At 35.5% G+C, this 18,781-nt stretch overlaps 1 protein-coding gene across 1 annotated transcript in view; it reads left to right on the top strand.

Moving 5' to 3' along the window:
• The window catches only part of TTC3 (tetratricopeptide repeat domain 3), a 142,871-nt gene that overhangs the window by 67,260 nt on the left and 56,830 nt on the right, over positions 1-18,781 (top strand). Inside the window, exons 18-26 of the mRNA XM_036747973.1 lie at positions 1,022-1,156; positions 5,088-5,168; positions 5,810-5,922; positions 6,839-6,959; positions 9,906-10,028; positions 11,141-11,242; positions 15,076-15,168; positions 18,150-18,214; positions 18,503-18,639. Of these exons, the coding sequence (XP_036603868.1) occupies positions 1,022-1,156; positions 5,088-5,168; positions 5,810-5,922; positions 6,839-6,959; positions 9,906-10,028; positions 11,141-11,242; positions 15,076-15,168; positions 18,150-18,214; positions 18,503-18,639 (970 nt within the window). The remainder of the gene's footprint in view (positions 1-1,021; positions 1,157-5,087; positions 5,169-5,809; positions 5,923-6,838; positions 6,960-9,905; positions 10,029-11,140; positions 11,243-15,075; positions 15,169-18,149; positions 18,215-18,502; positions 18,640-18,781) is intronic.

Below are 18,781 nucleotides of genomic sequence, written 5' to 3'. Positions count from 1 at the left end.
TTAAGGGTTATTTAAGGGGTTACTGCTATACAGTACAGAAAAATTAGACTATTTTCAGCAAAGATATAATAATACATTATAGGGGAAATTTAAAAGTGAATCTTACATGCTATAAGAAATTGGCCTTATTTTTGTTTGCACTCATTTTCTCAATTGACTTGTTTCTGTTAGGTCTTGACCTTGTTATTACCTCATTCCCCGTTGAGCTTCAGACATAGTGCCTCCCTCGCTGTCTGGAAATCTCAATATTTGATGTAAAAATTCTTCGTTCTTTTTTGCCCTCAAGCTGTCTTTTCACTTTCTGGTTGGTCTGACTAAAGCAAATACCCTTGGCCCGATTGTGGCAGCCAGCTGTCTTTGATGACAAAATTGTCTCTTTTTCTAGTTTCCCTAGGCTACTGTCAACCATCTAACCAAGAAGCACAGAGATAGGACTTCATGAGTTCCTTCCAAATTAGTTGATGTATTCATTAATGAGATGTCAGGTCCTTGTAAAGTGACAGAGTTCCTGATGAATACTAAATACCAGTACTAATGTCAGAAATTGATCTGAAATTTAATAGATTGTACCTGTGTCAGTTCTAACTAAATAGATAGTTAACTGATGGCTGTTCTTACTTGAAATACTTTAATTGATTCCTAAAATTACATCAAGGCAGTATGTGTTTAGTCCAGTAAAGCCAGACAACCTGCAATTGCTACAAAGTTGTAGGAGAAACACCTCTTCTAACTTGTGACAGTGTCAAGAATATTGGACACAAAATGATAGCACTTGAATTCTACACTTTATAAATTTGGGAGAAACTGTTCTTTAGAGGGAATTTATTTCATTAATATGAATACTGAATTCTATAAATGTATTTCTATTAGTTGCAAAGGGATGCCTTTAATAAAATATTGTGACGTGAAGATATTTGTTCAGGTTATCTGTAAATATAACTAGTTATAAATTATAGGGCATTTTTCACCTTGTTACAACTTAAATGAGGAAATTTATAATTCCTGATATATTATTTTTCAGGATTTTGCTATATTGATAAAAATGCTGCAGTCCCTTATTGAAGAAGGTTGCACAGCCTTGATGGACCAACATTGTCGAAGTGCAGCAAAAGCCTTTTCACGGTTGTTAAGTGACTTGGATCCCAATAAATTGAAGGTAAAATTGACAAGTAACATCATACTTACTGGCAATAGTGCATATTACATATAATTTTGTACAATAGGTAAAAATCACAACTTTATGTTTATAGTAGACTTAAAGCAAGTATAAATCCTTATTAAGGCCTCTGAAAACTAAAATTCAGAGCCATGAGGAGAAGGTAACCCTTTACTATTCCCCTTTAATTTGATAGTCACCATTCCTTCTGTTGTTGGAGAGAATATTAAATGAAAACGTGTATATAATGCAATGTGTAAACTTTAAAATGTGATATAAATGTAAGCTATGATTACTGTTGTTACTGCTATTTGTAAACTTGCACTAATTCTGATCATATTCTCCCTTCAGAAACAATTAGGCATATTTTGGAGAAAAAAATTGTAGAAAAGAAAGTCTTAAGTGTTTTCAGTTAGAGTTTTTCTAGCCAAATCTTGATTTTAATCTGTGTTATTTTTCTCTGTAGTTTTAAATACAATAACATCTAATTAATTTGAACTCCTATTAATTTGAAATTTGTGATAATTTGACAAGGACTGTGTTCATTTGCTGTTGGATGCTGATAACTGGAAAAAAGGAATTAGTTGAACAAAAACCTAGAATAAACCAATAAAACCTATTCAAGAGAGCACTTCCTGAGCACTTAAAATACTCATTTTAAGTAAAAGATTAATATATTGATTGCAAATCATTCTTATTCACTAGAGATCTGTAAGGGATCTCTGCTAGACAAGGTAGGCTACATCATGTTTAGTATGTACTTGAAAGTCATAGTATTTTGTCTTTTTAAAAAACCATAATTAGTCTTTCTCACTTTTTTTTGTTTCTTTAATTTAATTTATTTAATATATTTAGTTTTCAGCATTGATTTTCACAAGAGTTTGAATTACAAATTTTCTCCCCTTTTCTACCCTCCCACCCACTCCAAGATGGCATATATTCTGGTTGCCCCGTTCCCCAGTCAGCCCTCCCTTCTGTCACCCTACTCCCCTCCCATCCCCCTTTCCTTTCTTCTCTTGTAGGGCAAGATAAATTTCTATGCCCCGTTGATTGTGTATCTTATTTCCTAGTTGCATGCAAAAACTTTTTTCTGTTGTTGTTGTTGTTTTTGAACATCTGTTTTTAAAACTTTGAGTTCCAAATTCTCTCCCCTCTTCCCTCCCCACCCACCCTTCCTGAGAAGTCAAGCAATTCAACATAGGCCACATGCATGTCATTATGTAAAACCCTTCCACAATACTCATGTTGTGAAAGATTAACTATGTTTTTCTCGTTCCTAACCTAGCCCCCTTTATTGAATTTTCTCCCTTGACCCTGTCCCTTTTCAAAAGTATTTGCTTTTGATTACCTCCTCCCCCGTCTGCCCTCCCTTCTATCGTCCCCCCTTTCTTCCTCCTTCTTTCCTGTGGGGTAAGATACCCAGTTGAGTGTGTATGGAATTCCCTCCTCAGGTCAAATCTGACGAGAGCAAGATTTACTCATTCCTCATCTGCCCCCTCTTCCCTTCCTACAGAACCGCTTTTTCTTGCCACTTTTATGCGAGATAATTTACCCCATTCTATCTCTCTCTTTTTCCCTCTCTCAATATATTCCTCTCTTATCCCTTAATTTGATTTTATTTTTTTAGATATCATCCCTTCATATTCAACTCACCCTGTGCCCTCTGTGTGTGTGTGTTTATGTGTGTGTGTGTGTGTGTGTGTGTGTGTGTGTATGTATACACCTACATATACATATACATAGACACACACATAAGTATATATATGTATACACATACGTATATATGCATATTCCTTTCAGCTACTATGATATTGAGGTCTCATGAATCATACACATCATCTTTCCCTGTAGGAATGTAAACAAAACAGTTCAACTTTAGTAAGTCCCTTGTGATTTCTCTTTCTTGTTTACCTTTTCGTGCTTCTCTTGATTCTTATGTTTGAAAGTCAAATTTTCTATTCAGTTCTGGTCTTTTCACTAAGAAAGCTTGAAAGTCCTCTATTTTATTGAAAGTCCATATTTTGCCTTGGACCGTGATACTCAGTTTTGCTGGGAAGGTGATTCTTGGTTTTAATCCTAGCTCCATTGACCTCCGGAATATCGTATTCCAAGCCCTTCTATCCCTTAATGTGGAAGCTGCCAGATCCTGTGTTATTCTGATTGTTTTTCCACAATACTCAAATTGTTTCTGGCTGCTTGCAGTATTTTCTCCTTGACCTGGGAGCTCTGGAATTTGGCGACAATGTTCCTAGGAGATTTCTTTTTGGGATATATTTGAGGAGGCGATCTGTGGATTCTTTCAATTTCTATTTTACCCTCTGGCTGTAGAATATCAGGGCAGTTCACCTTGATAATTTCTTGAAAGATGATCTCTAGGCTCTTTTTTTGATCATGGCTTTCAGGTAGTCCGATAATTTTTAAATTATCTCTCCTGGATCTATTTTCCAGGTCAGTGGTTTTTCCAAGGAGATATTTCACATTGTCTTCCACTTTTTCATTCCTTTGGTTCTGTTTGGTAATATCTTGATTTTTCATCAAGTCACTAGATTCCACTTGCTCTAATCTCATTTTTAAGGTAGTATTTTCTTCAGTGGTCTTTTGGACCTCCTTTTCCATTTGGATAATTCTGCCTTTCAAGGTATTCTTCTCCTCATTGGCTTTTTGGAGCTCTTTTGCCATTTGAGTTAGTCTATTTTTTAAAGTGTTGTTTTCTTCAATATTTTTTTCAGGATTTTTTTGGGTCTCCTTTAGCAAGTCATTGACTTGTTTTTCATGGTTTTCTTGCATCATTCTCATTTCTTGTCCCAATTTTTCCTCTACTTCTCTAACTTGCTTTTCCAACTCCTTTTTGAGCTCTTCCATGGCCTGAGACCAGTTCATGTTTTTCTTGTAGGCTCTTTGACTTTGTTGAATTCTTCAGGCTGTATGTTTTGGTTTTCTTTGTCACCAAAGAAAGATTCCAAAGTCTGAGACTGAATCTGAGTGCGTTTTCGCTGCCTGGCAATGTTCCCAGCCAACTTACTTGACTCTTGAATTTTTTGTCAGGGTATGTCTGCTTTTAGAGCAAAGAGTACTTTGTTCCAAGCTTGAGGGGATGCGCTATTGATTTCAGAGCTATTTCTATACAGCCAGCTCTGCTACACCAGCGCTCATCCTTCCTCAAGAACCACCAACCCAGACCTGACACAAATCTTAAGCAGGCTCTGCACTCCTGCTCTGATGTACCACTTAATTCCTTCCAGCAGGTGGGCCTGGGGCTGGAAGTAACTGAAGCTGTTGTTCTGTAGCTGCACCTTCCCCGCTGCCCCTGGGGCAGTGGCCGAAGGGTGAACTCTGTCCCCCGCATCTTTTCCCACTAACCTTCTCTGTTGTCCTTGGTGTTTGTGGGTTGAGAAGTCTGGTAACTGCCGCAGCTCACTGATTCAGGGCGCTAAGGGCCTGTTCCGCCCGGCTCCCTGTCTGGTTGGTCCTGCCGCTGCCCACGCGCTGATCTCCTCTCCCTTCCGCTCAGTGGGTGGTAGACCTCATCCAGCGACCATCCAGGCTGTCCTGGGCTGGATCCCTGCTTCCCTCTGCTATTTTGTGGGTTTTGCAGTTCTAGAATTTGTTCAGAGCCATGTTTTACAGGTTTTTGGAGGGACCTAGTGGGGAGCTCACGCAAGTCCCTGCTTTCCCAAGTCTTTTTCACATTAAGTACAAATTAGTGAGGTAAGTAGACAAAGGGTTAATTTGAAAGAACAGTGAGCATCAGGAGAAGACTTAGATTCTAGTATTGGCTTTTTTTTCACAAGGTCTTATGATCTTGGTGAGTCACTTAGCCTCTGCACTGCAGTTTCTTTATTTTTAAAATCAGTAAGATTGGCTAGATGATTCTTTGCAGCTCTAAAATTGGTAATTCAGTTCTATATTTTTATTCTCTTTTTATTGACAGCAACTGAACCTTGCCCTTATTAACTATGTCCTAGTAATCTATGGTTATGCCATCTCTCTTCTTGGAATAGGAATGCCTGAGGTAAGTTTTAGAAGAGTTCTAAATGAATTAAAATTTTGACATTATTAGGAGATACGTACCTAGGCATAGAAGAGTAATTTTTTCACATAAGAGGCTTCTTATGATTTTCCTTTTTTTTTTTTCCTTAGCATATTTGCTTTGTTTCCTTGTTTGAGGTGGAAGTGAGGAAAGATCCTATGACAGGGATAGATTTCTACTTTTAGTCTATCCCTTTAAAAAGAAAAACTCTGTTAGAGTCTATTACTAAATGTTAAATGCATTAATCAATAAATATTTATTAAGCACCTTCTGTGTGCTAGGCACTAGGAATACAAATTATATAATAATCCCTACTCTTAAGGTGCTTATATCCTAATGGGGAAAATATATACATGTATCAGTATGTACTGAAGAAATTCTTCAGCTAGATAATAGCAATAAAACATCTAAAATTAAGCCTTCATGTAATAGAATACATGTATGGGTGAGTCGATGGGTGTGTTTGTGTGTATACATCACTATTCTGTAAAGTACATTCATGCTACTTTAATTCACCCTTGCATAGGTTTTCTTGGCCACTTGTAGAAGCCAGGATCCTTCTGCTTTCCCAAGCTTTTTTCTTCTTTATGTTTATGTGATCATCATTTTTGTTGCTATTAAAGGAATTATCAGAAGCTGAATATCAATTTAAGAGAATTATTGAGCAATATCCCAATGAAGGAGTTGACTGCTTAGCCTATTTTGGAATTGGAAAAGTATATTTGAAAAAGAATAGGTGAGTATAACACAATATTTTTGAGATTTGAGCTGATGTTAATGCTATCATGATTGAATAGCCAGTTAATAGAGTATGCCCAGTGCCTATAATGACTAAATATTTTTTACAAGTGATAATTTTGGGAATGTTCTAATGTTAATGTCCATAAAGCATCAGTAATTGCAGGTCACTTTAAGGACTTTCCTTTCATTACAAGTATTCATATTCCACCTCTTTCCATAGGCTTCCCTGATTCTTGCCCATTTGGACTTTGCATAGCGCTTTATTTTGTAACTTTCTAATGAACTTATCATGTAATATCGCTATAATATAGTAGTTGGTTTATTTCTTGCCCCCCCCATACTCTGCTGTAAACTCAAGGAGAACAATGGAAAAGCATTGTTAGGGAATATTGGGGCTCTGGACAAGAATTTAGTAGAGCAGAAAAGAAAATTCACCCTTTTGCCCTAGAAAAAGGCTAGGAAACCCAAATTCTGTCTTCTTTCTGGTGGACCTTCAGAAGTTAAAAGTTATAAAATTTATAACTCAAATTATAAACCTCAGAGTATATTTTCCTGCGCCTTATTTCCCCTTCATATGACCTGACTTGATTTCGCCTCTCCGGTCCCGTCTTTTTAGCTTGTCTGTACTTGCTCTCTCTGGGCTTCAGTTTTCTCATCTGAAAAATGAGGGATTGTGCTAAACAGTCGTTAGGGTTCTTTCTAGCTCTAAATCTGTGATATGAAAGAACTTATAACCTATCTGCAAAGACAAGAGGAATACATATGAAACAATTAGAGAACAATTTAGTGCTCAACTATGTATTACTTATAATGAACTTGTTCAGAGAAGAGAATATAATGAATAAATTAGAATGGAAGAGAAGACCACATTGTATCACCTTTAATGGCCCTGTTCTTCATTGTTTCTTTAGATTTTCAGATGCACTTGGTCATTTTGAAAAATCTAAGACCATGATTAAACTTATTCCTGGAGTATTGACTTGGCCTACAACTAATGTGGTTATTGAAGAATCTCAAGCTGAGAAATTGCAGGTAAATATTTCCTTATAGTGAGACTTCCATTTCACAGGAAATAAAATAATCCAATCAAACCACTTTTATCAGTCTGAGTACTGTTGAATATTTTTCCTATATAAGACAGTGGAGAGATAATGGAGTACTGTTTTTCCCCCCACTTCTTGTTCCACCTCTCCCTGCTGCTGTATTAAATAATACACAGTTTATACTCAGATAGACAAATAACTATAGCAAAGCTTTCTTACCACCTGTTACTTGATCTTTGAGGTAGTGGCTGAGGCTAAGAGGCCTGGAAAAGGTGAACTTCATTCTGTCTCTTGCAGTTCCTTTCTCTTTGTGCTTAGGCACACTACTATACTGGTATTCCATCATAGTTGTTCTAGGATTTGATGTGTTAAAACCTCAACATTCCCAGAGTGAATTTGATGGTATATATTTTTAAGTCGACGATACAGCCTTAAGTTTTTAAAATATAAATATCATCAACATTTTCCTATCCTGGTTCTAGGCTGATAGTATGTGAAGTTGCATTTTGGGTAGTTGGTAGATACACCTTAACCTTGGGAGCATATCCTGTTCTATCACACTGAGATAGCAATGAGAATAAATCCTAGGAGAGGATGGTCAAGAAAGAGCAGCAACAATGCGGAGGTTTAGTTGAAGTAAGTGGTAGGCATGCTAGGCTGTGGTAGCACTGACAAAAGAGGACGGTAATAAGGACCCAGAGCTGATGTAGCGAAAGGAATTGCTTTACTTGTCTCTCTTCAGCATATCTAATGGAGATTTTACAGCATCTACTAAAATGTTAGAATAGGCTTTCCACTCAAGGTAGAAGAGTATGAGTTAAGGGGAGTGCAGTTCCATACCCCTCAGAAAACAACAAATAGAAATGCCAACAAAAAGAAATATTACTAAAAATCTACAGAAAAACATGAGCATCTATACAAAATAGAAAATTAGTGAAGTGGTCAATAAAATAAAAATTAAAAATAGTTTGTATCAAATGAAACAGGCCTACGGTGTCTCTCATATATACCAGTCTGTCACTTAATTTGGTGTCTTTATATAGGCTTTCCCACAGGTTTCAAATGCACTGCTGCCTTACCCCCAGCTTATGTAATCCCTCACTTCTTTAGTTCATGTTCCATCTCTAAAATGAGGTTTTCTAATCCCTCAAACGTCTAGTGCCTCCCCACTCTAAAATTGCCTTATATTTACTTTGTATAAATTTTGTATTTATGTGTATCCTCCATTTTCCCAATCGAACAAATGCTCCCTGAGGGTAGAGAGTTCACTTTTGTCTTTGTAAACCCATCATCTAATGCAGTGTCTGGCCTATAGGAGACACTTGATGCAGGTTGAGAGATGCTGAAATGAATAAATGACACCATTAAAGCAATTAAGCAATAATAAACTCCAGTAAAATTCTGAAGACCAAATAAAAGAAAATCTAGCATTAAGAGGAAAAAATGGAGAAAATGACAAATTGAGATTATAATAGAAAACTTGAAAGAATCAACTAGCAACAAACTTATTTCAGTGGAAAATGGAATTGTACATAGCTCATAGCAACTATAAGTATAGATTTGAAAAAATCTCTGAATCATGCAAAGAATTGGAAAAGATGCAGCATTATCTATAGGATTACCGAAGCAAAGCTCACAAAGCAACAGTCTCAGGATTGCTCTGTTTCCAGAAGTATAGAAAAACTCATATAGTACAGTAACTAACTGGATCATGAATGTAAGTATTTTTTAAAATCATTTTGAAACTGGAAGACAAAAGAATAGTATGTTAAATACAGAGGAAGGCTTTTAAAAATCAATCAACATGGAAAAAATTATTGAAGACAATTTAGGTTTGATTATTTTTTTAAAAGGATTTTATATACTTAAAAGGTATCTCTAAAATGAAAAAGAAACAGATTAGGAAAAACTTTACAGTAAATATATCGAACGTAGTTCTTACATAGGGAATCTACAAGACTAATATATAATCCCCAGTGGTCAAAAGAAATGAACAAATAATTCTTGAAGGACAAAATTCGAATTGCTAATAGCCTCATGAGAAAGTAGCTTAATTCTCTAATAATCAGAGAAATACAAATAAAGATAATCTTACATTGCCACTTAACCTATTAGAATGACCAAAATAACAAGAAATGGAACTGTGGGAAAAGGAATAGACTAACAAATTGTCAAAATTGCCAGCTGATCCAAACATTTTAGAAAGCAGTATGATATATGTATATATATGTATATGTATATATGTATATATATGTATATGTGTGTGTGTGTGTATATGTATATACGTATATATATATATATATATACACACACACACACACACACACACACACACACACACACCCTTTGACCCAGCCATTCACTTCCACTTTTTAGAATCTCTAGCTTCTTTCAAAACTCAGCTCAAATGTCACCTTCTGCAGGATTCCTTTTCTGATCACTTCTGCTACTAGAGCTTTTTTCTCTTGTATTTACTTGGTATGTACCTTATTTATGTACCTATTTATACATATGTTTTCTTCCCCATTAGGATGTAAACTCTTCTAGAACAAGGACTGTTTTTTCATTTTTACCCTTAGGGTTTAGCATAGTTTGCCTTGCACATAGGGAATACTTAATAAATGCTTGTTAATATATGTATTTATTGACATACTTTAAGTAGTTGACGCCAGCAATGTTTTTTAAGATGTTTAACACAGAGAAAGATTTCAAAATTATTTTTCCCCCTTCATTCCTCCTGCCCCACAATTACACAATTACATCTCTCTTTTATCAGTTTTAAAGTAATAACTTAAAAGTTTTTTGTGTTAGTTTTTGGCTTAGAATTGATCATTTCTAAGGCAGAATACTTTTAGAATCAGGAAACCTAGGTTGTTTATAAATCAGTGTTTTTTGGAAAGAGTAACATAATATCTGGTTTTTATTCTGATTTTAGTTGATATTGGAAAATCATATTGAAGAATGCAAATTCCCACCAGATCCAGATGCAGTTTGTTGTTATCAGAAGTGCCATGGATATTCCAAAATCCAGATATATTTAAATGATCCAGACTTCAAGGTAAGAAATAAAACTTTTTAAAGTGAATTTCAGTAATGAAACTTATTCATTGAAAGAAATCTAAATAGTGTTATATCCTAGGACCTCAAGTTTGAAAGAAATACAATTGCCTGCCTCTTTGGGACTTGGAAATTTCTTCCTTTCTTCTCACATTGATGCCTACAACTTTTCCAGAGGAATAGGTCTCTAATCCAACTTATTCTCCTATACAGTATCTCATGAAAATTCTGATTTCTAATTAGAACATAGAGAACAAAATGATAGTTTTATTGGTAACTGACATTTGCATGGGTATGTTAACAATTATAGATGACAGTAGTAGGCTCTATTTTATATCAGATTTATAAGAACAATATAAAATTTCAAATTTGGAAGGAACATTAGCAGTTGTTTAGTAATCTTTACCTGAACCATTAATATTCTTGGCAACATCTCAACATTTCTTCTTTTTTAAGACCTCAGTGAAAGAGAACTATAATTTTCTTAGAAAATTTTTTATAATAATAAGCCAGAAATATGCTTTCCTAATTCTCCTATCCGGCACCAAGTAGATTAAGTCTAATCCCTCTTCCATGTAATAAATCTTCAGATATTTGAAAACTGATAGCCTGTCTTTCTCCATACCTGTGTCTTTTCTTCTGAGACTAAATGTCTCTACTTATTTCACCAGATCATTATGGTCAGACCTTTCTAAATACCCTCTAGCTTCTCAATGTCTTTTCTAAAACACACTGCCAAAATTAGACATAATATTTAATGTTTCTTACATGGTCAAGTAATAATACAATGGGACTATTGTCTCCCTTGTTTTATGCATTCTACTTCTGTTAATGCTTCTGCCATAGATACCAAAGAAAAAGTTTATCATATTGAAATACCTAGTGCATATCTATCAGATATTTATCGAAATACAAATTAATTCTAATAACATGGTCCCTGATCACAAGGAGTTTATAGTTTATCTAATTATTGAATAATAAACTTCTCTATGATAATAATGGAATTTTCAAAACGTCTAAATAGACTTTCTTAGTTTTTCTCGCCAGATGCATACAATACCCAATAATATATATATTCAAATGTGAATTAATGTACATTCTTTTGGATTTCAGGGTTTTATACGAATTAACTGCTGCCAGTTTTGTAGGGTAGAATTTCACATTAGCTGTTGGAAAAAATTAAAAACAACAATTTTCAATGATAAAAATGACAAGGTAAGACATACTATTTCTGGATGTTATTAATATTCTTGTTGCACATACTTAGGACTTTCTAAAGGAAAGAGATTCTGTGTTCATTTCTGAAATGTGTACTTTGAGGTTTTGTTAACACTTAAAGAATCTTACACTACGAAGAGATTTCTATTACAGCATACCCAGCAAGGGGTCCTTCAGCTTTGTCTTGGAGACCCCTAGTGAGATACTGTCTGTGTTTCTATCTACTGTCTCTGAGATATGCCACTCCACTTTCTGATAACTCAGAATGTTAGTTTTCTCTTCAAATACTTGAAGACAGCTGTTATGTTCCCCTAAGTTTTGTCTCATCCATGTTAAACACCTCTGTCCTGTGACCCTTCCTCATATGGCAAGAACTTGAGGCCCTTCACAATTCTGCCTTCTTTGCTCTGAATGTTTTTCGCTTATCACTGGCCTTAAAAAGTGGTACCTGGAACTGAATATACTATTCCAAGTTGAGGGAACAGTGAGTGGCATTGTCACTTTGCATGCTGTGCCTCTTCTAACGCAGCCTAAATTTGCTTTAGCTTTCTTGTTGCCTTTTCACACATGACTCATATTGAGCTTGCAATCTGCTAAAACCTCTAGATCATTTTTAGATGAAATTCTGTTTAGCCATGTCTACTTGTTATACTTCCAAGTTTTTTAACCCAGATATGAGGCTTTACATTTATCCCTATTAAAATAATATCATCCTATAGATTAGTGCTGTTAAACTCAGAGACCAATAATCTGTACATAAGGATCCCTTTAAGCTGCATATTGACTTAGTTTTAAAATGTAATATTATCTAAGTTTATTATATTTTAATTTATTTTGTTAAATATCTTACTTACATTTTAATCTGGTTCATGCCATACTCTGGAGTTTTGTGGGCCACAAGTGGCCCATAGGCCACTTATTTGACACCTCTGCTCTAGATTAGGTCATTTTCATCATTAATTAAGCTGAAAGAGCTTTTACAATAAAATAGAAAACATTTCTTAAAAGGGCATACTGAGTGCCCAGGTCTTTTTTTTTTAATTAATTAATTTATTTTTAGTTTTCAATATTCATTTCCCCAAGATTTTGAGTTCCAAGTTTTCTCCCCATCTGTCCCCTACCCCCTACCCCAAGATGGCATGCATTCTGATTACCCCTTCCTCCAGTCTGCCCTCCCTTCTAGCAGCCCCCTCCCATCCCCTTCCCTGTTAGTTTCTTGTAAGACAAGATAGATTTCTATACCCCATTGCCTGTATATCTTATTTCCCAGTTGCATGTAAAAACAATTTTTAACATTTGTTTTTCAAACTTTGAGTTCCAGATTCTCTCCCTTCTTCCCTCCCCACCCACACTCATTGAGAAGGCAAGCAATTCAATATAGGTTATACATGTGTAGTTATGCAAAACACTTCTATAGTAGTCATAATGTAAAAAGACTAACTATATTTCCCTCCATTTTATCCCACCTCCCATTTATTCTATTTTCTCCTTTGACCCTGTCCTTTTTCAAAAGTGTTTGCTTCTGACTACCCCCTCCCCCAGTCTGCCATCCCTTCTATTATTCCCCCCCTTATGCCCTTCCCCCCTACTTTCCTGTAGGATAAGATAGCCAATTGAATGTATATATTATTCCCTCCTTAAGCCAAATTCGATGAGAGTAAAGTTGTGAATGCCCAAGTCTTTAAGCACTTTTGCAGTCAAGATTTTTTTTTTAATTTTTATTTTTAATATCTAATAACAAATAAGAATTTACTTCAAATTTCATTAACCAACACTAGTTTTAAAACATAGGCTCTCAAAGAAAATACATTTTGTTAAGGATCCCGACTTGCTCTGTGTTTGTTTTGTTCTTAATGTAGGATATGTGTAAAAACAAAATTAATATCTTATCTGTCATGTTGAAAAAACTCTTTGAGCAAGTCATTTTCTCTCTGAGCCTTGATTTCCTTATCTCTGAAATGAAAGAACTAGACCAAATAACTTTCCAGTTCTTCCATTCCCTTCCAGCTCTAAACATTTGGTCTTATAAACATTTACCTATGATTTTATGAACAATGAAAAAAAGTGGAAAATGAAGTTACATTTTACAGTGACACTTGGTTATCTCAGTATGCTTGTAGTGGTAAAAGACAATTTTATATACCCATTATATATTAAGCACATGATGTTTCTACTTCCTCATCACTCGCTGTCTTTAGCCTTTTCTGTTGTCACATTTCTAATAAAACTTCTCCCGCTAAGTTCACTAATAAGCTCCTTAGCACATAATCCAATAAACAGTTTTTGTGTCACAAAGTACTTGACAGTTTTAGTAATAACACTGTGGATCTCTCTCATCTCTCTGTTTCTTTGACTTCACACTTTTCCTGAGTGTCCTGCCTTTCTGACAGCTCCTTCTCTCCTTTGCTCACTTCCCATCCTCTTCTTATTCTCTTAAATTAAATTTTCCCCAAGATTCTCTCCTTCGGGCTCTTCTTTTTCTAGATCTACTTCAGTGACCAGATCTGTACCTCCATCTGGGACCCCTCTGATGAGTGCCAGATCTGCATTTCCTACTTTCCACGAAAGAGCTTCATCTGGATATTGCACTAATATTTGAAATTTAACATGTCCAAAAATGATTTTTTAATAAAAATCATTATTGATATTTTAAAAAATGTTTTGCTATCACTTTCCAACACAAATGAATACACTGTTAATGCTTTATGCTGCACTTGTGACCCATTGCCCTTCTCCTAAGAGGAAGAAGGTATACTTCAATCCCCTAAACTGATACTTGGTTAGTGCATTGATCAAAATTCTGATGTTTCTCAATGGTGCTTCCTTTGTATTATGGTCATTGTGTAAATTCTTATCCTGGTTTAGCTTACTTCGCTTTGCATTAGTTCACGTAAATCACTACCTTGTTTATATGAAAAACATTAGAATCTTTTAAAAAAATAAATTTGAGATTAAACATAGTTAAGGCATCTGCTAAAGGGCCTAAATAAAATATTCAATTTCTCCATTTTTTTTTAAGAAAAGAGAATAAACAGAATTATGTTCATGTTATTCATGATTGTAACAAGGTGTTTTGATGAGTAAAACAAATCTGTTTGGGATTTGATACAAGTGTGTAAGAACAATTAATATAAGCTTGGCTTCCTTCAGGAGAATTCTTTTATTTCAGAGTATTTATTACAGCTCTTTCTGAAGAAATGTGTAAGTTTTATTACCCAGTTGGAATTGAGTTCACTTCTCATTATGCCTATCACTGAACTTACTTTCCTATATATATATATATATATATATATATATATATATATATATATATTTATTTATACACACACACACACACATATATGTTTTAGGGATTATTAGAAGTCTACAAAACAGACAGGATGAGGAAACATAAGACATGGAAGCTTTACATAGAGCAGAATCCCTAAAAAAAGAAAAAAAACATTTTCAGTCCTAAGTACTGACAACTAGCTGTGAGGAGCAGAAGGCTCCAAAAATAGGGGCTACTTACTTCCCTGAAATATTGACAGAGTGTGACACCTATATCTGCATAGTCAAACTGAGTTGGTCCGTGATTCAGCCTCTTGAAACCTGTATAAGAAAACTGCCCACAGGGTGTTAGTCATATTTTGTCATGTACCTTTAAACTTACATTCTGTGAAATGGGAAATAAAAGAATACATGCTGTCATTAGTACTGTGTATTTTCTTAAGTAGTCTTTTCCTTGAAGTTTCTTGCCATACTTTTATGTTCCATTTTTAGTTCAAAAGATATAATTTAACTTCATTTCACTTTTCACTGATGTTATATTTCCTATTTCCATTATACAGGATTTTCTCCAAGGAACATGTCTTACTCCTGACTGTAGAGGTATTATTTCTAAGATTGTTATCTTTGGTGCAACTGGTCATATTAAATGTGAAGTAAGTATCTCCTAAAAGCAGGATCTGAGTAAATTGATAGTATTTACATGTAGCCTCTGTGACTCACTTGCTTGTGGATTCCCCGCCCCTTCCCCCAAATTACCTCAATTTATACTTGGAAGATCAAAAAAAACCCATTTATTTCAAAGCAGTGGTATTTAATGAAATAGCATAATAAGAGAATTCGTCCCCTCTTTGAGCTTGTTCCCCCACAATTGACACCCTCAGAGAGCACACGCACAGGACATTCTTGTGATTGGGGCACACACACTGAAGGGCCATTTACGCCTCTGCCATTGTCTTCTGGGAGACTTACTCCTGGCCAGGCATCACTTCTCAGAAGCTCCCCACCAGGCTTCATGTTTACTGTTCCTCAACAGATGTCATTGCTTTAGCAAGTCTTTTGCTATTTTCAGTCACTTAATGTTCTTTCCACCATACAGTAACAAAAAAGATTGTAGTTTTTCAGACATCTTTACCATCCTTGGCAATGGAACAGAGGAACATATTGGAAGAGTTTCTTCCCAACAGTTTCATTCAACTTCTTTTTTTTCTTGTTGTTTAAGGAAATAGAGTTCTGGGGGTAGTCTTCTCAGTCATGATAGAATTTAGTTTATGACAATAAGAGTGGAAATGAGGGACTCAAAGGAGATAGTTGTAATGGCAAACAGGGTGGGACTTTTTGCTGTTTTTTGTTTTGGAGTGCTCAGCATTAAGGTTATCAAGTGCCTTTGATTGAGTCTTGCCTTTGTTTCAATCAAGAGTCTTTGAATCGGGAGTCTTTGATCTGCTGAAGTCACAAGAAGTCCTAGGTCACATGGGTTTGAGTCGCATGGTTGTGACACCCTCTGACCCTGGAGAAGTGTATATATACTCTAAGGTTAGCATTTTGCTTGGGGCTCCCTCACTGGAAGAGTGTAGTGTGATTTGACCAGATGAGACTCTGGGTAGGCATTGTAGCTCCCTTGGCTTCGAAAAATCCAGATGTTCATGCTTCTCTCTCTGGTAACGATGTATATAATGTCTTGGACAGACACCTGCCTGCTGATTTGTGTTATTTTACTCTGTTTATATAATTTCTGCTTGTAATTTCTGTTTGTGTTTTCTCTGAAGTTTAGGGTGCTGACTTTTTCTCCTGAACTAAGTGAAAAATATTTGTATGTTTAATTAAAGTAAGATTGTAAACCCCTTAAAGTTGCTTTCCTTAGAAGAGCAGATCAAAGAACCTGTGCTAGTAGCCCTCCTGTGTGCTGGTGTTGTTGGTCTTACACATCCACAGTAGCGGCAAGTAGCTTTGTTTTTACAATAGTATGAGAGTGAGTAGTTAAAAGCAAATTTCAAATATAAAACATGATTTCAGCCTGGGCACTTGTTACCTTCTTTGAGCATCTAAATTAAGGGGGAAAGTTTCATAGCCACTGGCTAAGAGAACTAACTAAGAGCTGTGGTCTTCCCCTACTGAGCAGAGAACATAATGCCTCATCTGATGACTATGGTCAGGACACCTTTGAAGGCTGAAAGGGCTGTAGTCCTCCCCTACAGGAGAAAAGCTTACTAGCCACAGCATTCCTAGTGAATTTAGGACAGGATATCAAGTGACCCTGACAGTGACCTGGAGAGGAGACGTGATGCCCACCAACAAGCAGCAGAGAACAAGAGTAGGACTTGTTTACAATTTTTGTTTTGGCAGGGCAGTTGGGGTTAAGTGACTTGCCCAAGGTCACACAGCTAGTACATGTGTCAAGTGTCTGAGGTCAGATTTGAACTTAGGTCCTCCTGACTTCAAGGCCGGCTCTCTACTCACTGCGCCACCTAACTGCCCCAAGAGCAGGACTTGTAATGAGTTAACTTGATATCTTCAGAAGATCTCAGTAGTTCTGCAGTGGCAGAGGCAGGATTTGAGGCGGCTAGGTGGAGCAGTAGAAAGAGCACTGGGCCTGGAGTCGGCAAGACCTGAGTTCAGATTCAACCTTAAACACTTACTGACTGTGTGACTCCCGGCAAATCACTTAGCCTCTGTCTGCCTTGTTTTCTCTGACTGCAAAGTGAGGATGATAATAGCATCTACCCCGCAGGACAATTGTGAGGATTAAATGAGATAGTATTTGTAAAAGCTGTCAGCACCATGCCTAGCAGGCAGTAGGTGCTAACAAGTAGTTGTCTCCTTCCCCTTCATCTGCATGTATGCCCTGAACATGTGTACCCAAACATGTTCCTTACACAAGTGCGTTCTTCCCACTGAAAGTGTGTTTATTTGTAAAAGTACACTCAGGGCTTATGAGGGAATATCCTATTGATATGCTATTTTATCAAATGCTTTGGTCTTACTAAGTTTACTCTCTAGTTCACTGTAAAAGTAGACACACTGGTGGAGGCTTATAAACCTTAGTTTAGAAAAGATTCTGCTGACTGAAAACCTGGGATAGCTTTCTGATGTCTTGTGAGAGAAGGAGGTTCTTGGGGAGACATAAAGAATTCTTGGTCTTTTAAAGTTAAGCCTTTATCTCTGTGTTATGAATAATACCTGTTAAAGAATGTGGGGTATTTTTGTTTTGCACATTTTTCATTATTATAGAGAGGAAAAGACTTTTTTCTGATTTTATTTTATTCTTGTCAACTTTGTTTTCATAATCGTTTTGTTCTTATGAGTAGAAGAATGGCACTTCCAACTTTATTCTCTTTAGAGGATAATTTTAACAGGAATAATTTTCTTAAACTAGAATTCATCCTTAAAAACTTGTTACTTACTCATAACTTAAGTAGTTGGTAGACTGGTCTTTTATTTTTCATCTTTACAGTTAATTGATTATGATGTACCTTCACTTAACTGTTCAGGGTTTTTCATTGGTTAATCATTGTGAGTTTTTATTATTTATTTTGTGAACTTCTGAAGTATTTAATGTTTTCTGACATATCTTTTGCTGTTTAACTATACGGAAATGTGAATCAAATTCTAGATATTATCTTTCATTTATTTAAAGTTTGAACATAGAGTCACAAAAGAAAGGGATCCACCAAGACCTGTCATGAAGCAGAAATGTTCTAGGTAAGAATTCTAACTAAATTATCAGTAGATGAGAGACTAGAATTAGAATATAATTGTGTTAAATTCAGTTTTCTAGATTGTGCTATTTTAAAGTATCTTTTCTACATTTCAAAAATGTTTAAGAAAGCTTTTGGTAAATCTCTAAGATTTAAAACTTCAAGAGGATCATCCTAGATATATATATATACGTGTGTGTGTGTGTGTGTGTGTGTGTGTGTGTGTGTGTATATGTATATCGTTTATGCATCAACTAATTTCTGATTTTCATTAACTGGTATTGTTTATTAGCCTAGAGAAGATAAAAGTTAAAGAAGAAAGAAAAGTAAAAAGAAAACTTCAAAAAAGAGAAGCAAGAAAATTAGCAAAAGAGAGAATGGAAGAAAAAACTAGAGAAAGCAGCTTATCTAAGCATGGTGACCATAAAGGTATGCTGAAGTCCATGGTATTTGTTTGAATAATATATTTACATGTCAGATAGTTTTATGGAATTAGGTATGTCCTTGGTGATTATATTGGTTTCTAGTTCAGACCTTAGACAGTGATCACTAATGATGTACTAACCAATCA

Source organism: Trichosurus vulpecula, chromosome 2, assembly GCF_011100635.1.
Source record: "Trichosurus vulpecula isolate mTriVul1 chromosome 2, mTriVul1.pri, whole genome shotgun sequence".
In the NCBI taxonomy this organism is placed as follows: domain Eukaryota; kingdom Metazoa; phylum Chordata; class Mammalia; order Diprotodontia; family Phalangeridae; genus Trichosurus; species Trichosurus vulpecula.
The sequence above is the reverse complement of the archived record's forward strand: the minus strand, read 5'-3'. Positions and strand labels throughout refer to the sequence as shown.